Raw genomic sequence first — 24,615 nt, 5'->3', positions numbered from 1 at the left:
CGTTCGGACGCACAGCATCCGATACGTAAAGATGGCGCCGGCCGTGTGGAACGGCCGGCACCATATTGTACGGACAGAGTCCGTATTAGAGCCAGGGGCGTCTAGAAGAGATGCCCCTTTTTTTAAAATGGGATGTCCTGCGGACGTCCCAAGTGGCGGTTTATAACCCGCCATAGACAACTGTGCTCTTTCAGGAGAGCTTTCAGCACTTGAAGTAACTGTATGAAAAATAAATTTCTTATCGTTAATTCTAGTTTGCAGCAATTAAGGTATAACCTGAGAACCAGTGTGGTGTAAGCGTTGGACTGTGACTCTGGAGTTTGATTCCCTGCCCAGCCATAAAACTCACTAGGTGACCTTGGGCAAATCACATGCTCCCAGCCTAAGGGAAAGACAGTGGCAAACCTCCTCTGAACAAAGCGTGCCAGGAAAATCCCATGAGGGGTTTCCCTTAGGGAGTTGGAAATGACTTGAAGGCACACAACAACACATATATAACAACTGTAATTTAATGAGGGATAACAGAATCAAGTTCAGTTCTAACTAAAAACTGCCAACAAATACAGAAAACAAAACAGTAGCCCACATGCCTGTTTTATCGAACCATTTCCTGTATTGCTATGTACTTTATATGTATTAGCCTACTAGCCCCATCACCTTTCCCTTCTCCTTTTATGTCATGTCTTTTTAGATTGTAAGCCTGAGGGCAGGGAACCGTCTAATTAAAAAGATTGTATGTACAGCGCTGTGTAAATTTACAGTGCTTTATAAATAAAGGTAAATAATAATAATAATAATAATAATAATAATAACGGGAGTGATCAATATAGATTCCCATCCACAAAAAAGGAGACACAAAAGATTGCAGTAATTACAGGACCACTGCACTAATTACTACCATAATGGAGCAGAAATCCTTTTCTTTCAAGGAAAGGAAGAGGCAATATAGATCACATTGCAAACATACAACAGATAATGGATTGCACAAGGGAATTCTAGAAGAAAGTCTGCATGTGTTTTATTGACTATAGCAAAGCATTTGACTACCTAGATCAGTGATGGTTAACCTTTTACAGACTAAGTGCCCAAACTGCAACCCAGACCCCACTTATTTATTGCAAAGTGCCATGTTCCTCTGGCTTTCTAGTAAGAAACTCTTGCACGCGTGCCATAGGTTCGCCATCACTGACCTAGATCATGAAAAACTATGGCTTGCGCTTGGAGGAATGGGAGTGCCACTGCATCTCACTGTCTTGATGTGTAACCTATACTCAGGACAAGAGGCTCTAGCCAAAACTGAAAATGGAGAAATAGAATGGTTCCCAATCAGCAAAGGGGTCAGGTAAGGTTGCATTCTATTACCCTATTTATTCAACATGTATGTAGAAAATACTGTACACAGAGCAGACTTAGACTCGAGCAGGAGAAGTCAAGATTGGACGAAAGAACATTACAAATCTAACATATGCAGATGACAACATACTACTAGCAGAAAACAACAAAGACCTGGAACAGCTACTAAAGAAAGTCAAAGAAGAAAGTGCTAAGGTAGGCTTAATGCTGAATATTAAGAAAAAAATAATGATGACGGAACTACATGAATTCATTCTATATGAAGATAAACAAGAAATAGTCAAAATGTAATAATGCCTTGGATCAAACATTGATCAGAATGGAGACTGCAGCCAAGAAATCAGGAGAACACTGGGATTGGGAAGGGCAGCTATGAAAGAACTAGAGAAGATCCTAAAGTGCAAAGACATAACACTGAATGCTAAAGTTAGGATCATCCAAACCATTGTAACCCCATTATCATGTACAGATGTGAGAGCTGGACAGTGAAAAAAGCTGGTAGGAAAAAAAATCAACTCATTTGAAATGTGGTGCTGGAGAAGAGTACTGAGCATACCAGTGACAACTGAGCATACCAGTGACAGCCAAAAAGACAAAAAATTGGTTCCTAGAACAGATCATGCCCGAATTCTCCCTAGAAGGCAGGGTGACTAAATCAAGGCTGTTGTACTTTGGCCACATTATGAGAAGGCATGAGTCATTAGAAAAGGCAATGATGCTATAAAGAGAGGAAGGCAGTAGAAAGAGTGGAAAACTGAGCACTGGATGTCTAGACACAATCAAAGAGGACATGTGCCTGAGTCTGCAGGACCTGAGGATAGAGAATAATGTGCATTGGAGAAAACGTGCAGGCAAAAGGCCAGGTTTGGGGTGGGGCATGCGGTTGCCACGGCCCCAACCCAGCAAGCAAAGAGACTCTCCTTACCTGCTGTCAGTTTTGCCCCTAAGTCTGAAATTTAGTACATACTTTCTTAGGAATATGAACCTACTTAATTCAATAGGATTACTTTTGAGAAACCATGATGTTAATGGAAATGCAGAAAGAACAACCTGTAGCTCTTGTAAACAAGACTTAGGAACAAACATCTCACAAAGCACATCTGTCCAACCTGAGCATTCCTGCTTACTGCTATTAAGAAAGCTGCTAGCCCTCATGCTTATTAACATAAGAATCTGCCTTATGAAATCAGAAGAGTATACCATCTAGTTTAGTACTGTATATAGTAGGGTGAATAAATTGTGGCCCATATGCCACACACAACCTCCAAGAACTCACCAGGAATTGCCCCCCAAAATATTTTTTTAAGAGATTTTTTTGATGCTCAAATATTTCTGGGGGAGGGGATGGGTGTCCCCCAGCCATTATAGGCTCTTAAAAGTCCTCTTTTAAATTAGAAGCTGCTTCAAGGGCACTTCCTGTTATTAAAAAAAGCATGTCCTAAAATGGCACAGGAAGGCCCAAAATATGGCAAAATGACCCTGACACCCACTAGAGGCTGGATACATTTGGGGCACAAATACTTTTTTCATTTTTCTGTGGGAGGAAGGGGTACATTGGTGGAGCGCAGCCCTTCAAGGTCTTCTGGAGAGCCAATATGGTTTCCTAACCCCTAACAGTTGCCCACCTCTGGTCTACACTAACCGGCAGCATCTCTTGGTTTTGATGCAAGAAACTCTCCCAGGTCTATGTGGAGATAGATGCCAGAGGCTGAACTTGGCATCTTTTGTATACAAAACATGCTCTGCTTAGGAACTACAGTCCTTCCCCAATTTGAATGATCTGTTTTTCACTGATGTAAGACTTATCTCAGAGTCAAAAACCCAGGATGTCTGTTTACTAATACCTTCAACTAAGAAGCAAATCACTAAATAATAATAATAATAATAATAAATATTCTGCTTAATCTCAGGGAATCCAAGCGGATTACAGCAGTAAAATAACATACAATTAAAGAACAATAAGTCAGATGCAAAGATAATATCTGTTGTTGTTGTTGATGATGTTGTGTGCTTTCAAGCTGTTTCTGACTTATGGAGACCCTAAGATGAATCTATCAATATATTTTCTGTGGCTAAGAGTATGTGACTCACCCAAGATCACCCAATGAGTTTCCATGGCCAAACAGGGAACTGATCTCCAGAGTTGTAGTCCAACATTGAAACTATCAGGCATCAAGTAGAAGGTTAGAAACCAAACCAAACCATGAATTCACTGTGCTTTCCAACCACTGTCATTTAAAGGCTGTATCATAGCTTAGAGATGGGTGAACTTAACAATTTTAATATTTATTATAAATTCTAGAATAAGAGATCTCAAAAAATCCCCCTCACTAATACAGTATTTGTAAGGAGCTTGAATTGATGAACATATCTGAATAAGTGTATTTATGTTTCTATTAAGACAGCCCTTCCCAAACTTGCTTACCATTCCTAAATAGAATGGCCAATGGGCTAGGATGATGGGAACCTTAGCCCAGCAACATACCAGCACCATGGTTTAAAAGAGTTGTATTGAGGGCTGAAGGAAAACACTGTTTCAATAATTAATCCATAGTTTCAAGATGCAATTTAGACAACTATCCAAGGAATGGTTATTCTCCAAGATCAACTATGAACCAGTCAGATTATTTGTGTTCAACACTTAGCTGCCTTGAGTATCCAGTTTTGTGGGAAAGACAGGGGAAAATAAAGTAACAGACATATAGATCCTTGTGACAGATGGACACACTTAGATGATCAGGTGCTTGGCTAAAATATGCCTGAAGGCAACCACTTCACTCTTCCCTTCACACAGGTAAGATAGCAACTGGAGGTAAACAGTTTCCTGGTCCAGATGATAAGAGAATCTATGACTAACGGCTTCCAAAGAATACAAAGTCAGAGTTTACCGTTAGTTTCTACATCCCCACTTGCTTGAAAGGCATCAACCACAGTTCTTAGAAGATACAATTACCTGCAATTCCTCATCTATTTTATCACTTCTGCAAAGAAAAGGGAGAAAAGTGACTGTGTGTCAGTCCCTGAAGATAGTTCATATTTTAGATTATTACGATTAGATCTTGGTGATGCCAAGATCTTTTTCACGTTTGTGCCGAATAATCTCATTAATAAATGAAGAATAAACTATTTTATTATTAATTTATCTGATTTTCTATGCAAGAATGCTCAGTAAAGGTGGCTCACTTGAGCCCCAAAACATGACTATCTTTTATTATACAAAATGAAACATACCAGTCCTTGAGACTGACAAAGGAATTCTTTAATGTTTTAATATTAAAATGACCATTCAGTTTCTTTTGGGAGAAAATTCAACTGAAACTCTTCAAGCAGGCATTATCTTTCTTAAACATCAGCACTAAACAAACATTCAATAGTTGCTTCTATAGAACAGAAATAGTTTGTGGGAGAAAATTTAGAGCAGGAAATAAGCTGCTTTATGTAATGGAATACACAAGCAGACAAATAAAGTAACTCTGCACTGAGGCTCTAATCTAGAAGTCAAAATTTTCAATGACATGATTAGTGCTTTGAAGCACACACTCTTCTTTGCTTCTCTTATGCTGATACCTCTGTTGCATTCAACTATACAACTTATATCAGACCCACAATCTCCTCTGTTATTTCCAGTCCACATCCCCTGGGAGGAACAGTTTACTTTATGATCAGGAAATTCTAATCTTATGAAATGGCACACCCCAAAACACTGATTTGCCTCCATGTGAATACAGAACCACTTCCCATTTCTCATTATCTGCCATTTGGCAGTCATGAGCACTGTGAACCAGCTGCACACTGATGAGTACTGAGCCAGATAAGAACAGATGGGTTTAGGAAGCAGAAAAAAACCTACCTATCACAAAGTAAGCAGTTGCCGCTTTAACCCTCCAAGTGCTAAATCAGGTTCTTTGGAGGATAGTGGTCAGATAACAAAACCCCAAGTTTCACTTCCCCATTTTTATGCTCAGTTGTCCAAGAAAGCATCTTTGCCTTGCAGATTTAAGGACAGAAGAAAGGCAACAAATTCAATCCAGTAAACACAACTTGGTTACATTTTTGCAATATGTTACCTCTACAAAGGACACTGCCCAGGAAGAGTTGTGTGTGTCTTTGCATACAAAGCAAAAGTTTAAATAAAAAAAGCTAGTTTGGGTAATCTCTGTAAATTATGCATGTTTATTATATAAAATGAAGTGTGTTTGACTACCGTATATTTTTGTTATACTGCATAACTTATTCTATCTCCTTTAGACATAGGGCAGTTGGCCATGAAATCCATTGAGTAATCTTGGGCAAGTTACACATTCTCAGCCTTGGTGGAAAGCAATGGCAATCCACCTCTGAACCAATCTTGCCAAGAAACTCTCATGATAGGTTTACTTTAGGGTCACCATAAGTCAGAAACAATTTGAAAGCACAAAATACACATACAAAGATCTTTTTAATAGGAACCCTACTGGTCCTCTTTTTCATTCTTGAAATTTCACTAATTAAGTCTGTGTGTACATGAGAGTGCGCACGCGCGCAGGCACACACATTTATTTTCTGGTCTTTTTTCATCCACTGACCAACACTTATTTATTTTCTGGTCTTTTTTTCTTCCACTGACCAATGAAAACTGTAATTTCAAGAATTTGGATTTCTGTGTTTAGTAACAAATGTGGTACTTTCGTGCATGCTTGTTAATCACAAAACACATAGAATTAAGTTACAAGGAACTGTAATCATTACCCACTACATTTTTTCACTAACCTGTCCTATGTTGAATGTCAATGTGATGGCATAATAAAAATTTGAATTTGCACTTCCTGCATAAATCCAGAGATGCCATAAAACTGGGAACAGCAGGGAGCAGACAACAAGTACACAGGAAAGGATGAAGACGTTCCGTAGAACTGCAATGAAAAGCAGAGGCATCATTAACATTCGTTAACTAATATACTAATGAACCCTTGGCTTTGTGCTATATTAGTTGCAATGGTAGGACAGATACTAATTTATAGGGTGGTTCCGGAGACAGCTGCTATAGAAATTTCTCTCCTTAGAATCAATAATTAACTGCAATTCCTGTGGGAAATGAAGGCTTTGACAGGTATGTTCTGTACTGACTTCACAGCTTCATGGTTCCCTTCTTCTATTTCTCGGATTTTTAAAAACAGGTGCATAATACAAAATTACCAGCAGTGCCATGGGCGGATAAGGGTGGGAACTGGATGGTAAACTATTTCTGGACTAATATTTTTTTGAATTACAGTGGAAACACTCTGTAGTTCATTGTATTCTCTTTTTCCCTTTTTAGATGCACTAGTCATACCAGAATATGGCTATTCAAATAAAATGTTTGTATTCCATTAGTTCCAATATTTAAATAAAACCTTTTAAGAAAAATATTCCAAATGTGTTCACAGACAAAATGTAGGTTATAGCACTTAACTCAGTAGGACAAGACCATCAAGTTCCACTGATTTCAGTGGGTGTACTGTTTGCATGACTAAGTCTAGAAGCAACTAAAACAACACACATCAAGTTTAAAACAATTTAAAACAGATTCCATTTAACTCCTAAAAGCATGATATAATGTTTCAGATACCTTTCCAAAATGACCAAAGAACATCATAACTAAAGATTTCAGGGGAAAACATTCTACAGCTATTTGTCTGTCCATGCATATAAAAATTAATAGAACAACACTCACTGATAAACTTACCAAGAGTGTAGTATCATTTCCTGCCCATCTCCCTGCTTTTCATCTAATAATCTGACAATTATTCTTAACTAGGTTATTATTATTATAATTATTATTATTATTAACCTTTATTTATAAAGCGCTGTAAATTTACACAGCGCTGTACATACAATCTTTTTAATTATAAAAAAAATTCATTTTCTGTAAGACGATAATGTTTAATCAGTTAAGTACAAAGATAAATCAATTTTAAAACACTGTCTAAAAAAAGTGCCCTGTTTAATTGAGTTCTTTTAAAAAAAGAAACAGTCATTTTAAGACAAATATGTAAATTACAGGTGGCAAGTACCATCTTAAGCATGGCTTTTCCCTTCTTTTACATGCAAGGGAAAAACTATTCTTCTAACACTTAAACCTATTGTAAAAGAAACTAGCTCGATTGAAGAGAGTAAACTAAATTGAAACAGGTTGGCACAATCCATCACAGCTGGCTGATTTTAAGGACATAAGCTGCCCCCAGGCAAGTCATTCAGGAAATATAACATAAGAGTTTCCTGTACAGCAAGGATGCTGGATCCCTAACCTCTGTAAACATCATCACAGTGGGGCAATTAAAGTCAGCTCGAAGTATGATTTATTCCCAGTCTGCAAACACAGAGACCAAACTAGAGCAAATGCAATTTGTAAGTTATAGCTGAGTAGTCAGAGTGATGGTTAAGTGCTAGACTTCTGAGCTTCAATAAAATACTCTCAACTGATTCAGACGACAGGTAAATGAAACCCTTTAAAACTCTAATGATTTCACACTACACAATTATAGCATTTTGATACCACTTTAACTGCAATAGTTTTATCCTATGGAATACTGGAATTTGTAGTTCTGTGAATATGTCTAATTCTCTATCAAAGAGGTCTAGCATCTCACCACACATCTTATGATTCCACAGGATGCTGCCCTGACAGTTAAAGTGGTATCAAAGTGCTACAATTGTGTAGTGTGGAAGAGACAGTAGACTCATATTCTAATTGTTAACACGCAGGAAAAAGTGGCAACTTGTAGAATTTGGGGATGGCTCACTATGAAATGGTGAGGAGAAAAGCCCTCTGTTTGGTCCACAAGCCACCTGGGGAAGAAACAGTGAAAGAATGATATTCATAAGTCTTCTCCATGGTATGCCTAATAAGGTCTACAGCTGTCTGTGATTTTCACGGGCCATGATCTGGACCTGGAAGAGGAGTCTGTAGAAGGGACTTAGGCAAACCTCCCAGGTGAATAACAGTCTGCAGCTGCAGAGCAGCCTCAGCCAGCTCTCCCTGTTGAAGAGCCGCCTCAGCAAGCAGAGGGACTCAACTGCAGCTGATGGGGCAAAAGATACAGTTGGGGAGGCATTACAGCCTCCAAGTCTAAGGCATTACAGCCTCCAAGTCTAAGGATGAGGCATAGTGGGCTTGCCAAGCAGCAATGGAGATGCTTTGATCAAAACCAGCTGGTATCACCCTATTTGAGAGCAGAGTCTGTGTAGGGCTAGTGCTGGAAGTTGTCTAGTTTCTGGTTAGTGTTCCGATCCTCAGACTCCCGTAATTCAAACCTTTGACTTCTTGGCTTCTTCACCCTTTGGACTGTGTTGACCTTTCTGCTTGTTGGTTTTCCTGAATTGGACTACTTGACAAACATATTTCTCTAGATGGACTCTCACAGACAAAGATGATTTCTGGGAGCTGGCTATTACTGTGCTTGCTGGCAACTGTTTTCTTCCAGCCAGCTTGTGTATGTGTTAGTTGAATCAGGGTAATGATGCTTGAATAACTCACACTATTTCTTTTACAATTATTCTAAGCAAATGAACTGGTTCTGAGGCAACACCTTCACACAAGATATGTTGGCGCAGTACTATACCGTTAGAGAAGGGATAGAAATCATGTGGTCCTCCAGATGTTGCTAGACTGCAACTCCTATCATTCCTGGCTAGCATAGGCAATGGTGAAGAAAACTGGAAGCTGCAGTCCAACAATATATGGAAGACTTGATCTTCACCCTGTTTTAGACCCTAGGTCCAATCAAGAAGAACTCATGAGCCACATTTGAGGAGGCAAGGTGCCATATCCATAAGCCACACTTGCTGCCACACTAAGAAGAACCTGGCTACCAGGACTACAACATGACTGGATTCAAAATCCTTTTAGTAAGTTTATGGTAGCTAACCTGGTACACTGCTACAGTACAAACATCTCAGTCTTCCAGGTTTCATTTTTGTGAGAATTACTTTGTTGCATCATTGCAACAGTAGGATATTTGCAAACACTGTTCTGGATTCTGGATAACTAAATGATATGGAAATATTAAATAAAGAAATAAATCCTAGCAACAAAATGAAAGCTTTGGGTACCAGTTCACAACAGATGGAAGATATGGATTGAAATGGCTGAAATATGACTGGTGGAGGAAGAAAAACCAGCACAAGGAACTTACATTGGTAGAGGTGGCTCCAGAGTGGAAGGAAAGCCATATAGAGGGCAATGTCTCCTACAGTTGGATAGGACTTGAAGATGGAAATGATGGCAAGTTGAACAAACATGAAGAACATGGGGTGCTCCCTAGAAAAGAAGCAAAGAAGACTGTAAACAATTGCATGCTAGATGCTATAGAAGATGCTCAGATTTCACCTATATACCTTTTGAGAAAGATTAGGACAAGATGCTCATGGGCCATATGTAGGTCAACCAAGTGAACTAAAGCATTTAGTACCACTTCACACTACATTGGGGATCATGTCTGAATATTTCACACCAGCAGAAGTCTTTGCTATGAAAATTTATCACAGGGGTAGGCAACCTTTTTGAGCCGGGGGCCGGGTTGCTGTCCCTCAGACAACTGGGGGGCCGAACTCAAAATGGCACCCGGAGTGGCACGGAAGCTGCGGCAGGGGCGGCAGGACCGGGCTGGGGCTGGTCCCAAGGCCTCGCCGGGCCAGATCCAGCCCGCGGGCCGTAGGTTGCCAACCCCTGATTTATCATGTTAGAGCAGAGTCGAGTCTTCTGAATAGTCTATGTGGAGGATGTTTTACATTTGTTTTGTTCTTCTACAAAAAAGAATGTTTAAAATATTACTTCTTACCTCTCCTCCAAGAACTCAGTTTCTGCCTTACTGGTAGCACGGTTTTACTATCACAGCTTTCACTCAGGCCTCAGATATCATTTCTCTATCATTATAGTGTCTGCATAGTATAAGGCAACATGATGGCTAGCACTTCAGTGGAGAACTACTACAGACAATGGAGTACAATTACCTTTGGGATGTCAGACCAAAAAATAATTGACTTACATCACAACCCAATAAAAGTTAACTTCAGAACAGTCATAGAGTGTATGCTTTAATGGACACATACAGTAACTCTTTATTTCAGGGAAGATGCAAACTATTAGATTACTGTATATATTAATGTGTAAGTCCAGATATTTTAGTCTAAACTTTAACCCCCAAAATCTGAGTCAACCTATCCATGAGTCAATGTAAGTACTGTACTTTAATTTTTATAAAAAAAGAAATCATCCTCTATTGAAAGGCAAGAGTGCCATCTGTCCTGGAAGCACTGACACACACACACACACACACACACTACTCTCTCATCCATCCAGCCTTTACTGAGAGCACAAACATTTATGCCTCCTGGAATTTTTTATGTTTGTTGGCATTCTTTTTCTTTGCTTCTTTCTTTAGATCGTTTGTTGCATGACCCTAGGTTTTATCTCAATTTATCCACAGGTCATACAAAAATCTGTAATTTTGGCCCCAAAATCTGCCCTTGAGTTATACGTGAGGTCAACTTATAGTCGATTATATATAGTATTCACCCTCTCTAAATACATTAAGTTCTAATTTCTATGTATATGTAAACCATCATTTTTTATGGTAGTAATAAAAATACTTTCCAGAAGGATAACTACCATTATTTGTTCCAGATACTAAATTATTTAGGGTGGTTGAAACAAAAATAGGACAGTAAACAATTTCAAAAGCACCTCTTAGACTGGGGGAGTGGACAACAAAATGACAAATTCAGGTTACTACAAAGAAGTATAACATGCTACTCAGATGAAAAATTCCAGCCTCTACACATATGCTGATGAGGTAGGAGCTGCTAATTAATGACCAGGAAAAAATAATGGAAAAGTAGTGGAAATGGAAAATGACAGCTTTCAGGCAGGAGTGGGGGAAAAAACTTTGTTGGGGATCATTGGAAAAGTATAACAAATAAAACTGTCAATATTATAATGCCGCTACATAAATTTATGGTGTTCCTACACTTAGAGTGTAATATAGAGTTTGGTTGACATAGCTACAGAAGGACACTAAAGAGATGGAAAAGATGCATAAAAAGGGATCCAGAAGACCCACTGTCTGACTGAATATCTGAAATCTGGAACAATGATACTGAGGAATTAAGCTTGGCAGAATGACACTGCAGTCTGGTAGTCTCATTTCCAGTGCATTTGTTATATTTATTTTCTGTCCTTTTACCAAGGAATTCCCATATACCTGTCTCCATTTTAGCCTTGCAAACAAAGCAATCAATATAGCTTGTCTACATGGGTTATTTACTCTGAATTCCCCCCAGGCTCACTGCATCCTGTTTACATGACACAGGACCAAAATGTCAAATCAGGCATGGACTGTCTTCACAATGTTCACACCCAATTCGATAACATGGCTTGGCACCTCATTTTGACTTCAGTGGGAGCAGCAGGCAATGAACAGGGATCGCAGGAGAAGGCATCTCCCTGTTGTCACTGCAAGAGAGAGCATAGGTAATGGGTGGGAATGTTGGGCTGAAACATGACTGATCTGTTATCATGACAGAGCAAATATGATGCTTAGAAACTAAAAGTAGCCATACCACAGCCATATCCCTTTCAACAATTTTATATGAAGCTGGCCTTATAGCATATGTTATGAGGTTAAGTGAGGGAGGGAGACAGAAAGTTTGTTTTTTGTTTAAAAAAAACTAACCTCATGAAATGTGTTACCATGATCAGCTGCTGAGAAGGGAAAATATGGCCTAAAAGAGACCTAGCATGTTACCTTCAAGGATGGTGACACCATGGTGTTGTCACTGCACTGAAATCACAGCAGAGTATCATATGAGTCCCTGCCATACTATTCTTAGCTTTCCAAGCACGTGGAAAGCACACAGTGTGGCATGGCTCCATCTGAGAAGACAAAAATGGATCTCCTAAGACTGCAAATTATTACATCAGTAAGAGGAGGAGGAAAAGATGGAAGCCTCTAGAATGACACATAAGGAATAAAAATGTCCTTCTGGTAACTAAAAACTGGCTTTTTAGTAAAAAACAGGCATTAAGGCAGCAAAATTTGTTTTAAGTTTCATTCATTCCCTAATGAAGTGAATGCTGTATGGCCATAGCATTGCTGAAGTGAATTATACTGCCTTACCTTGAAAACTACAAAGGAAGAAGATCCCATGCCCTTTCTCCAAGGCAGCTTATCTAGTGGAAAAGCTGTTTTTTCAATAAGAAAGCCCCCCATACTTTTATTATTTCATTTTAAGCCATTTTCTGTCAATTTTGGTTCTCATTTGTCCCAGATGGCTAGGTAAACTTGTGTTCCTGACTTTATGGGGCTACAGTCCAAAGCTCCTCAGCTGTAGCAGTTTATGTACAATGGATAACAACATCTCTTCATAGCTCTCCTTTTTAGAAGCAGAAGGAAGAAAAGGGAGAAAGAAAAAGAATGTGATCAACACAGAAGGGGAAACTAAGGGGCTGTAGACACAGCCCCGAAGGGACAGCCTCCAGCCGCCCCTGTTATAGCCAGATTGGGGCTGCGGCAACCGCACGCCACGGCAATCACATGCCACGGGGCCGGTCTGGCCTTTGCAGGGCGCACAAAGGAGCTGCAAAAAGCGGCTCCTTTTTGCGTCCTGCAAAGGGCGCGATAGCTGCATTGCTGCAGCTTGGCGGTGCTCCCTCAGGGCTGCATCATATGAATTCGCTGTCTGTGTAGACATAGACTGAAAATTGTTAATCCTTGTCCTAACACTGAATCATGGGGACACTAGTCCCATCTTGCTACCCTCAATTCAGTCACAATTATATGAGAAATGTTCAAATGTAACTGAAGAAACTGGAAACGTGTGGCCGGGGGTGGGGGTGGGAGAAGAAAATCCACTGAAGGATGGCTACTCTGGAGGTGGCTAAAGGTATTGGAATGTGGTTAACTTATCTAAAAACAAACGAACTAGACTGATATACCGTAATACTTTGGTAAAGGCAGTCAATAGTAAGATGTACATCCTTCAGATAAAATTACAGAAATTTAATTACTGAAACCACAGGCACTAGATGAGATAACCCTGTCCACATTTCCAGTTTTTATATTACATTTTCTTTCAGACTTAATCCCTACAACAGAAAAACTCTTATTTCAAAAAGTATTTAAAAATTTTTACAAGAAAACTGCAACATTAAAAGGTGAGATGATTTACATTATCAATTTATTTTCCACTATGTCCTGCACTTTTTCTGTTGATACTTAAAGCATTAGAATAGGGCAGGGTAAGAGAATAGGATGTATTAGTGTCATGTCAGGCATACCAGGTATAATACAGGAATGGCCAGCTGGGGTTACTTAGCCTTGAAAAGTGAGTAGACTTAAGGTTTCAAGTAAACAGCATATGTTGGCCTAATCCCCATACACTTGCCACTCCAAGCCTCTCCCTGTCAACATGGTAGGTATAAAGAGTATGTTCTACTCATGCTCAATTGAACACTAATAGAATGGTCTATGTGTTTACAAACCCTAAACAAATTCAAAAGAATATAGGCCATTCTTTAATAGAAGGCCAAGGAACTAAACAGACTGTCATGGAGGTGTGGCGTATGCACACCAGCTGCCACCACACCACTCCCATGCCAACATCACACTGCATGCTCAACCACACGGCAGGGGCATCACAGCGCTCTGTTGGCATAGCGTTTAGACATGCTGTGCTGAAGGATTGCTGCAAGGCCGCCACCACAGCAACAAGGGCACCTTTTTGCTGGAACTAAAAAGAGCAGCTTTTTGCTGTCCCTTTAGCACTGGCAAAGTGCCAGATCGTGTCCATGGCATGCGGTTGCCGCAGCCCCAATCCGGCATTGAAAGGGGTGGTAGAACGCCTCTCGAAAGAGGCGATCTGTGGGTCCCCACGTCATCTAGTCTGATACCCTTTCAGAGGCAGTTCCTCAAACATTTAGGGTAAAACTTAAGCCATATCTTTTTTTTTAAAGACTAACAGATGTAGACCTGTCCTACAAAAATGGGAGGTAGAAAAAGAGCTCAGGAGGTGGGGGTGGGATGCAACATGCTCTTCTTAGAGATAGTCAGAAATATGGGACAAACCTCCTTTCTCAGAAAACTTCAGTACCTGTCACTGAATGGAGCAGAGTTATTTTATTCCTGAATAATATCTGAGGCCTTAGAAAGCCACTGCAAGCCAGAAATAAATTTATTTATTTATTTATTGGATTTATATCCCACCTTTCTCCCACAATGGGATTCAAGGCAAGTTACTATATATTAAAAAGACAAAGCTAAAACATTGATTAGAAAAGTTAAAAAAATAAATTAAATACTGCTAACATTAAAACATAAATAAAAACTGCATCATTTAAAACAGTAAAGATGATGAAACATTAAAACAGCACACCACATTACTCAAATAAAATCTACCCACCAAATGCCTGCCTGAATAAAAATGTTTTCAGCTTCTGGGAGAAAGAGAGCAGGGAGAGGGCCAACCTGACCTCCCATGGCAGAGAGGTCCACAGTCTGGAAGCAGCCACCAAGAAGGCTCTTTCCTGAGTCCTCACCAACCGCACTTATAAAGCTTGGGCTGGCTTCTATAGAGAGATACGGTCCTTCAGATAGTCTGGACCTAAGCTATTTAGGGCTTTACAGGTCAAAACCAGCACCTTGAATTCTGCCCGGAAACGGACCAGTAGCCAGTGTAGCTGTTTCAGCAAGGGAGTGACACGATCCCCATAGCCAGCCTCCATCAACAGCTTGGCTGCAGCACTTTGCATCCACTGCAGTTTCCGAACAGTTTCCAAGGGCAGCCCCACATAGAGCACATTACCATAGTCCAAATAGGATGTAACCAAGGCGTGCGTTACCGTAGCCAGATCTGGCATCTCAAGGAATGGCCACAGCTGGTGCACAAGTTTTAGCTGTGCAAATGCACTCCTGGTAACTGCTGAAACCTGGGCATCCAGGCTCAGAGAGGAATCCAGGAGCACACCCAAGCTCTTAGCCTGAGACTTCACTGGGAGTGTAACCCCATCTAATACAGGCTGAATCCCAATTCCCTGAATAGACAGCATTGCCACTATTTCTATCCTTATACAGCCATCCTGACTTCAATACAATAAGACTGCACAGTGATAATTATACTCTATGTGGAATCAACCCTTTATAGTCTGTAGGCAAACAGGCTCAATAATTATGCTTCCTAAAATATCCTCTTGATATGCCAGAATAGATACCCTTTGACAGAATGACCTGAGGTCAGTTATGAGTGACAGCTGGTCATAAAACTGTCTGTTTAGACTTCATCCTAAGAGATGGGACATTTTAGAATCTCAGATTTATTGTAGAATTCAGCTAGAATGGAACCTAAGAGGTAGTCTTTTTCTGGTCACCTGAAGAGTTTTAATCAATGTTACCAAGTTTGAGCTACCTGTCACATACAGTTTCAGGGTTTGAGGAGATTATGTACAAAAAGCAACAAGGACAAAAACTGTCCCAATACATGTATTATATTTTTTTACATTTTTGTGTCCCATATAATGTGTTGTATCAGAACAGAAATAGTCCACACTATTTTTTGGATGTAACACAACGTAGAGAAGCTAATGAAACTGCTAAGTTGAGGAACAGCTTTTCCCTTTGGTCAAAAGTGGCAAAATAACAAGTGCTGCTTGGAAGGATCAAGCAGATATATAATGGTATATCACAGGACACCTAGCTTCGTTATATAATAGCACACCACAGGAAATCCAGCTTGGTTATATTCTGTACATGATAAAATGTGTGGCTGGCATTCCCCCCCCCCCCCCCATCAGCTTAGAAATGGCAGAAGTTCAACAAAGTAAAGCAAAAAACCCTTTGTTATTTCTGAAGTAGGGAAGCAGTTATGACAGGGCACCATATGTTGGAGATTTGTCTGCAAGGGCCACTACAGCATCCAAGTGACATAACTTGGTTTTCTGCAGAGAGGCTGAACAGTTCCATCAGCAGTGAATTTTTTGTTATGGGGACAGACAATTACCTGATAATGCCAGTAACGTTTGATCTTCTTAGAATAAATAAGAATACTCAGGGTTTACAACCACTTCCTAATTTTTTTAATCCACAACTGTTTTTCCTCCCAGTTGGAATTAACAGTGGTTATATTTTTAGGACACAGAAATATTACATTTTTTTTTAAAAAAGGAGGTCACAGCTACTAAAAACAATGAACATGCGTTTTCTGTTTCTGCTCTTTGGAGCTTTCACTCTACACGCTGCATTGAATAAATAATTTACTTACTTTAGTTTCACTGCCAAGGGAATGGTGTAGAAGAAGACATTGATCTGAAAGACGCATACAAAAAAGAGGCTGAAGTGCTCAAACATTTCAGCAAAAAAGTACCAGAAGAGGCCAACATTGGGTGTCAGGTCTGGAACAGAAAGTCTGGAATTGACAAAGGAATATCACAATTACTGTACTGAATGATCATACTGAAGACTCAAAAACGGTAAAGAATATAGTGTAAAAAAAGCCAAACTGTTCCCAAGGTATACAGAGGTAGTGAATTTTCAGTTACTCTAATTTTTTAGTTCCCTTTCCCAGTAAGGCATTTACAGCTCAAATACAACTCCAAACAGTGCCATCTATTGGTCTCAACAGCAAATCCAAGGAACAGACAGTAGTGCCTTGTTATTAGGTAAATATAAAAACCATTAATGAAAAGTAGAACTGATAAAAAACAGTTAACTATCAAGAAGAGAAATGTTGCTTGTGGGACACTTTTCATTTAAGTGGATCCATCTCTGCACTTTACATTCAGATTGAAAATATCTGGAAACTTTATGGCTCTTGGCATATTTTATCCTCAAAGTATTTTAAGGAACAAGGACAAAAATCTTGGTCACAAATTCAGTAAATATTTGAAAATATGGAATTATCAAAGTAAAACCAGGCTCCAAGTAACTGACACAAGAATTGCAGCCTGCACAGTATGTCACAGTATTTATTGTAGGTTATAGCAACATTCCAAAAGAAGGGAAGGGAATGGTCTGTTTACATTTTAATGCAGATATATAACTTAAAATATTACACAGAAAGAGAATGAGCATAAGGATAACAACTAAGCCACTATGTCTCCAAGTATATGGAAAGGAAACACGCCAAATACAAAACTAGTTTAGGGGATTGAACATTTGACATTGTTTTTCTCATCAGCAAAATATTAAAGTCTTAAAATTTACCTCAGGGTTGCAATAAGCTCTGTTTTTACAGAACTGTATCTTGGAGTTTCTTGTTGCATTTCCTTTGCTAGCCTGTAACACATTTTTGTCATGTCTAACCTATACATGATCCAAGACATTGTTCCAGGGATTGTGATTACCTGCAAGCCAGATGTCAACTATGCCAATTGCTACAGCACAATCATACAGAATTAGTGACAACGACTTGGGACAATAACGGGTATCATTTTAACTCCTATTTCAACATCACCATTGCTGCGGAAGCCACTGACTAGAAGCATGTGAGAATACAAAGGCACCAAAGAGATAATGCAGTTCAAACTCTGACTCTATAATAAAATATCCCATCAGATGAACATACTCCTTTTTTGTAATAATCCTTTTTCTGAAAAGGTACTAAGATTGCTCTGAGTTACAGGCTGCACTTTCTGTCGATCCACAAAACCACCATTATATCCATCTCAACCAGCACTGTGTGCAATTCATATGTAAAATGTCAACATAGCTCTAGATAATTAGTACACAAATGTATCTACGCTTCTGTTTTACGTGAGCATGTACTTGTTAACAACAGAGAGCCTGATTTGGTTTATTTTAATTATTGTCTGGTTTTGTATTATGAACTAACAGTTTAGGAAAGAGACAACTGATTTATAAGCAGAACAGAACCAGTGCAGAGAAATAAGTGCTACTCACATGAAACCATAAACAGATGGAATAAAATCCCAAGAGTTGAGAAGGAAGAATGAGAGGCAAATAATCACCACCATACTTCCCAAATAGAGCCCTGTATACTGCATGGTATAAAGCCAGAAGTCTTTGTTTTTCATTTTCACTGGTATGAACTGCCGCTACAGGAAAGAAACATCAAATAAGTTTCTGAAATTAACTCATAATTTCACTGGCAACAAAAAATCATTTGAGGCCTTCATTTTTATGACATAGCCCTTTACGTCTGATATTGTTATAAGAAATCAAATAATGCTATGTTAAGTGAGGTATACATACTAAAATCCTGGAAACTAGTGTACTGAATAACCAAGGGGCAGAACTATGAATCAGGAAGTCACCAGTACATAATTCTTACAGGAACTCTTTTATCCTCAGTCCCTGTATGCAATATGGGAATAACTGTACTGATCTATCTCACAGAGGTAATGTGTTCCAACCATTCTGGACACTTTAAAATATTATATAAAGGTCATATTTCTATTCATTTATAGTTATATTTAGTGGTTGTGTAGTTTTACAGAAATTTGTCATACAGGTTACATTGCACATAGTATGGTAGCAAGTATCCTTCAAATATTTTATTGCAAAACATGGGATAAAAAGCTACAGACAAGAACTGTTAGAATACTGGCAACCACAGGTACTTGCAATTTTCCTTCATCACTCCACTCAAGGATCTAAATGTGAAATTACACAAGCTGGAGGATCCAAAAATAGGAAGATTTGAAATTATGTGTGAAGCTAAATAAGATGAGCTGGAGACATAAGGCATTCAGTGCAGAGCAGCTGTGTAGAGAAGACAATAGCAGAAGAACAACTGTATTGATGAATATTCCTCTGGAACTCTCTGCTGCAGGAGGCTAAGGTAGCCCCCTCTTTGCTTTCCCTTCACCAGCAGGTAAATATCTTTTTTTTAAAGTGGACTTTTAATGAGAGCCTCTTATTAGAATTTTTATTTATCTTTTTAAACATTTGTATGTATGTTATGTGGTGATTTTAATTATTTTTAAATTTTTCTTGTGAAGGTTTTTTAATTGACTCTGGGAGCTGTCTTGGGTTCCTCTTTGGGAGAAAGGGGGAGTTCAACTGAAATAAACAAATGATAGAAGAATGGCAGGGCAAGAACTGGATTCAGGACAAGCAAACAGAAAACAAATTCAAAATCAGAGACATCGGGAACCTGCTGCGTGGAAACAGGACTAAAATGCAGAATAACTTGGTTAAGTTTACGGACTGTCACACAAGGAAAGGTGCTATTAAAACATTTCTTTATGTATAAATAAGGTGAGGGCACTCAAAGAAAGTTGTTGGCTTGTCAAAGTCTTATATTGCTGTGTCAGAATGATGGATAGATGAGCTGGTACTGACACCCTAGACTAGAGTTTAATAAATTGTCAAGACAACCAAGCGCCAGCTGAATCAACACTAGGTGCACTGAAGCTATACTCAATCCAAACCATTACTATTCGGGGGTGGGGGTGGATGGGTGGGTTGAAAATTACTTGGGATTACGATCATCCTGGCCTAACCTTGTGCTAGCATTGGGCTATGTCTCTGGACTGCAGGAGACCTGGATCTGATATAACATGACTTCTGTCTCATGTTGCTTCTTCTCTGCAGATCTTTGCCTGCAGAGTAGTTCTACCAGAAATTCTCTGACATCAGCCAGCAGAAAAAAGTTCTTTTAGCAAAAGGAAATTTCTGTTAGTAGAAGAGACTTATGTCTAATTATAATCAGCCAGCTCATCCTTCAGTCAAGATTGCACTGTTACCACTCCAAGGAGGTTCTGGCTGAACAGAAAAACCAAAATTTAAGATCTGAACTTACCAGCAGTTGAGATTTTGTGACAACACGTTGTGACAACATTTCAGGTTGTGACAACAGAATTATTTATTTGACACAGCTAAAGAATAAACAAACTAACGTAGTATCCAAATGTGATTCACATATGGTTCAGTCAGAAATTACTACTGACATTCTGATACTGTTCCATGAAAGTGTGCAGTCCCAAATTGTTAAGAATTTATTAAACATTAACACCTGTGGCACACAATGTTTATAAAAAAATTATCAAAATGAATCCTACTTCAGTTAATATAAAAACCATTTTCTGAATCAGTTCACAACCATATGAACTTACAAGTCTGGCAAGATTCATAAGACAATACAGAAAAACATTAATTTTAAAATTTAAAAGATTTTCTCCAAACAAATCACGATTCCCCCCATGCAGTTAAAAGACAGGCAGCTCTTTCTTTTAAAAAAATCTTGTTATGAGCCCAAAGACATTTCACATTATCTCACAGTTGCCAACACTGCATCATAGCCATACACGTTGTGTTTAAGAATAAAAGGCAAAATTCTTGGCTGGGGTTGGGGGACATAAACCAATAGCATCCTAAGTTTAACAACACTGTTTACATTTAACAAGCAGTTTAATTACAGTTGGCCCTCCTTATGCATGGATTTTTTTATCCACGGATTCAAGCAACTATGGCTTGAAAATACTGTATTCAAAAAAAGTATAAATTCCAAACACCAAACCTTGATTTTTCATTTTATATAAGAGACACCATTTTATTTTTCTATTGTATTTAATGGGACTTGAACATTCATGGATTTTGTTATCCACGGGGAGTCCTGGAACCAAACCCCAGCAGATAACAAAGGCCCACTGTATTGCTAAGGACACCTGTTCTGCAGACACAGCTTGATGCTTGCCAGCCATGCTTATGTTTAAGGAGTCCCACTGAAATCAATAGGAACAATGTCCAAGAAAAACTGTTAAAACTGTAACTTTAAAACATCAGTCTGCTTGTGCATTTTCAGTAAAAGTGAAAATTTGCTTTAGAAAATGTGCTGCGGAAACCTCCATCTAAGTAACTGAAGCCAGTAACCAAGTGCAAAACACTGACAATAACATAGTAGAAGTGGTAACTTTACATCACAGCACAGAGCAAACTATGGATATACATCATCGCTCTAGCTTACCTTTTAATTCCTAGAAGAGGGATAAAATAAGGCTACACCCACCTATCTTTACATCTTTCTTATGCCTACTGATTTGTTTTTTATTACTATGTGGACAAATGCACACTTGACCTGACAGTAATGGGTCTAAACAGACCCACCTTTCTTTCAAGGAACTCAGGATGGTATCTAAGGTCCTTTCTTCCCCTCATTACATTCTGCAAAAATCAGCTAACCTCAAGAAAAATCTTTATAGTGAAGTGTTTAAAATTCTTATGGAAGTGGATTCATAATTCAGAAAGCACTTGTATTTCAGTAACAGACGTCAGTGTGAAATCCTTAGCACCTGGGAATTACAAGTTAACAGTGGAATGGACCAGTCTTCTGCAGGACTAAGTTAGGGCTGCTCTGTTGTTAATATCAATCCCTGGATCTCTGCCCTCTGAGAAGCTAATTTGCTCTTTCTTACAGGGATATATGATACATGAATAATTAACGATTCCATCAGCATTTGACTTCCTGAAGGACTCAGGTCAACATTCACATAGGGAGAAATCAGATGCTTTCAATAACCACAACTTGCCTGTTTCTTAAAGAGGCAAACAAAACCAAATCTTTGCCAAAATACAGTTTTTCCTTCAGCTTAGATGATTCCAAGTGACAGGCCAGTCATCAATTCTCCCCTAACTTGAGTTAGATCAGCAGAAGTAAAAGGCTAGTGTTTCACAATTTGCTCAATGATGCTGATGACAAAAGACAAGGAGAATGCTGTGCTTCAGCAAAGATGGCCTGTGAGCAATTTGCAGGCTGCTTTCTGATTCTAACCATCTGACTACCAGCTGACAGTTGCAAACTGCTAATAGACCTGCCACTGCAGTATCTATCAATCCATATTTGTTAGTCTTTTTGTTTGCTGGTGATATGAAATTGAAGGCAGCTTTTTCTTCTCTAGAATATTTACCTGCAATAAATACAGAAGGGCTGGTGCAAACAAAGTGAGAGGGTACAGGGACTGGTATGTTGCTAAGGCAAGAAATATAGCACTTAGGAAGGCACTGCCTGCAAAACAGGAAAATATTATCAGTGTAACATATAGTAATTATAAGATGTTGCATATCTAAACTGGATTTTAAAAGATACTTTTTTGGCCAACACAAAAGATATAATAATCTCCAGGCATTAAATGTACTTAAATACTCAGGCCAGTAAATCTTCAGTGTCTATTCTGGACAGAAATATAAATTAATGGTGTGTCTGGACAGTGGTTCTCAATTGGAAGAATGTATATTTTATGCATACTTGCATTTCACAGTTCATATATGCTACAGCCCAGGTCCAACAGTGAACACAGCATCATTAATGTCAGTAAAACTCTCTACTTGCACAAAAAGGCTATTTTCCTTCTTGAATTCAGTAAACAGGTGTAATCTAATAGCAAATGAACTTGTGGCATGGATGTGACCGCAGTTCTGAATATGTTCAAGGCAGTGCTTAAATTTTTCAAAAATTACAGTTCAAACAAACAACTTCACAGCAAGACCAGCTGAGCCCATAATGAAAAGGTAATGTTGCAGTAATATTTTAAATAAAATTAATGAAATAAATAAAAAAGTATCAGCACAATTTATATTTTAAAATGTGTTGCTAAGTCATGTCATTAAATATGAAATTATCTGTCAGGTGATTAAAACTGTTCCTATATTTCAGTGCACACACAATGGATATGCTGTATGTATCTAAATCATCATGTGCCAGATATTCATACTTTTTAAAAATGCCTGGAATTCTTAAAGGATGTTCTTCTGATTGTAAATGTTTCTGTCACTGGAATCGTGAGTAACAATGGTGGATTTTCTTCCTCTCCCCAACAGTCTCCCCATAAGATACTCTGGTAGGCTGGAAATCCCTCTCAAACAGGTTTTAAGGCTGTGCAAATGGCAGCAGGAGGGAGGGAGAGAAAGCCCCATCAACACTAGCAAATTGTTACTAGTATGAAGTTGAATTCAGGCCAATGCTTTTAACTGGAATATTTAAGATAGCACAGCCTTCAGAATCATCCAGTATTTTGACAGAAACATCAGTCTGGATATTAGAAGTAGCTAATAGAAACAACACAACAATTACATTACACTGGATGTAATGATCTTGTACTTTGCTGAATTGTGGACTGCTTTCCGTGTATTTTTTCTCTGCAGAACAAAATGTTCTTCTTTTGTGGCTGAATTTCAAGACAACAGTGATGAACACCTCAAACAATGTGGAAAAAGGTAGTTTAGGTCCAGAAAAGGCCTTCCAAATTTCCTATTTATTTGTACACTGAGATCACAGTGACCACTTGAAAACTACTGCAGAGCCAATAGACTTTGAGAGCCACAAACATATTTGATCTCATTGACCTGAAACTACAGTTGCAAACCTTTTTGTGCTCACATGTTACATAGATAAATTGTTATGGGAAATAAAGCAGAGATATGTATATTTTCCAAGTACATTACCTTTTATTGTTGCCAAAATGAAGAATGCAATTACAGTATTGCTGATAGCACAAGTGGACTTTGCAACACAAGACATCACAGTGTATGGGTTTAAAAGATAGCTGAAAAAGAAAAGACACCCAGAGTTAAAGTTTCAGAAAACCTATATGTTGTGTGCACATTCTCTCTCTCTCCTTTCCTTCACATTTCTCTTTAGACCCACCTCACCTATGAAGCCTTCAGAATTCGCCATTACTGTAATTCTCATCTCCAGCAAATACAGGCCCTAAGTACTTGCTCACACCTATCGCTTGCTTCCCCATCACATCTTGCTTGTCTTTCTTTCACGTTACTTTATTAAGTTCCTTGTCCATTAATGATCCAATATAGAATAAATTTACAACAGAAGCTGAGGAATAACGAATGGCAAGCACTACCAATTCTGTCATTTATTTTTTAAGTCTGGGATGTACATGCCTTATCATCCAAGACTCTAAATTGAAATGGAATCTTTGGGGAACTGCCAAGGTGAGTTTCACTCTTGCAAACAAATCTCTTTATTTCCCAGCACAGCAAATCTTAATTACACAGTTGAAGAAGGAAAGGGAAATATCAGAGGAGAAGTAGTACATTTAAACACAATCTTATTCTGTAGAAGGGGATGCTGTCTGTTGTATTAAAAAACTGATTTGACAGAGGATGGGCTTGGTGAACGTGGAGATGGAGATTCAGGGAAGGAGGATTAACTAGGTTTGTAGCTGCCAAACCAATTATGTGCAATAAAACTAAAGAACATGAGTTTGAAGATAGAGTGATTTTTTAATACAAATTTTATTCCTGTCCTCCCCCCATTTTCTAATCTCGACTTTTCAAG

At 38.7% G+C, this 24,615-nt stretch overlaps 1 protein-coding gene across 1 annotated transcript in view; it reads right to left on the bottom strand.

Annotated features, from left to right (window-relative positions):
* The window catches only part of PIGU (phosphatidylinositol glycan anchor biosynthesis class U), a 43,242-nt gene that overhangs the window by 5,595 nt on the left and 13,032 nt on the right, over positions 1–24,615 (bottom strand). The window contains exons 6-11 of the mRNA XM_089514066.1: positions 23,763–23,863; positions 22,229–22,326; positions 18,261–18,415; positions 16,624–16,767; positions 9,507–9,631; positions 6,103–6,245 (exon numbers count right to left, since the gene is read on the bottom strand). Of these exons, the coding sequence (XP_089370192.1) occupies positions 6,103–6,245; positions 9,507–9,631; positions 16,624–16,767; positions 18,261–18,415; positions 22,229–22,326; positions 23,763–23,863 (766 nt within the window). The remainder of the gene's footprint in view (positions 1–6,102; positions 6,246–9,506; positions 9,632–16,623; positions 16,768–18,260; positions 18,416–22,228; positions 22,327–23,762; positions 23,864–24,615) is intronic.

The sequence above is a fragment of the Sceloporus occidentalis genome, unplaced genomic scaffold (genome assembly GCF_023333645.1).
Source record: "Sceloporus occidentalis isolate IW3139 unplaced genomic scaffold, rSceOcc1.0.p SCAF_3, whole genome shotgun sequence".
Taxonomy (NCBI): domain Eukaryota; kingdom Metazoa; phylum Chordata; class Lepidosauria; order Squamata; family Phrynosomatidae; genus Sceloporus; species Sceloporus occidentalis.
The sequence above is the reverse complement of the archived record's forward strand: the minus strand, read 5'-3'. Positions and strand labels throughout refer to the sequence as shown.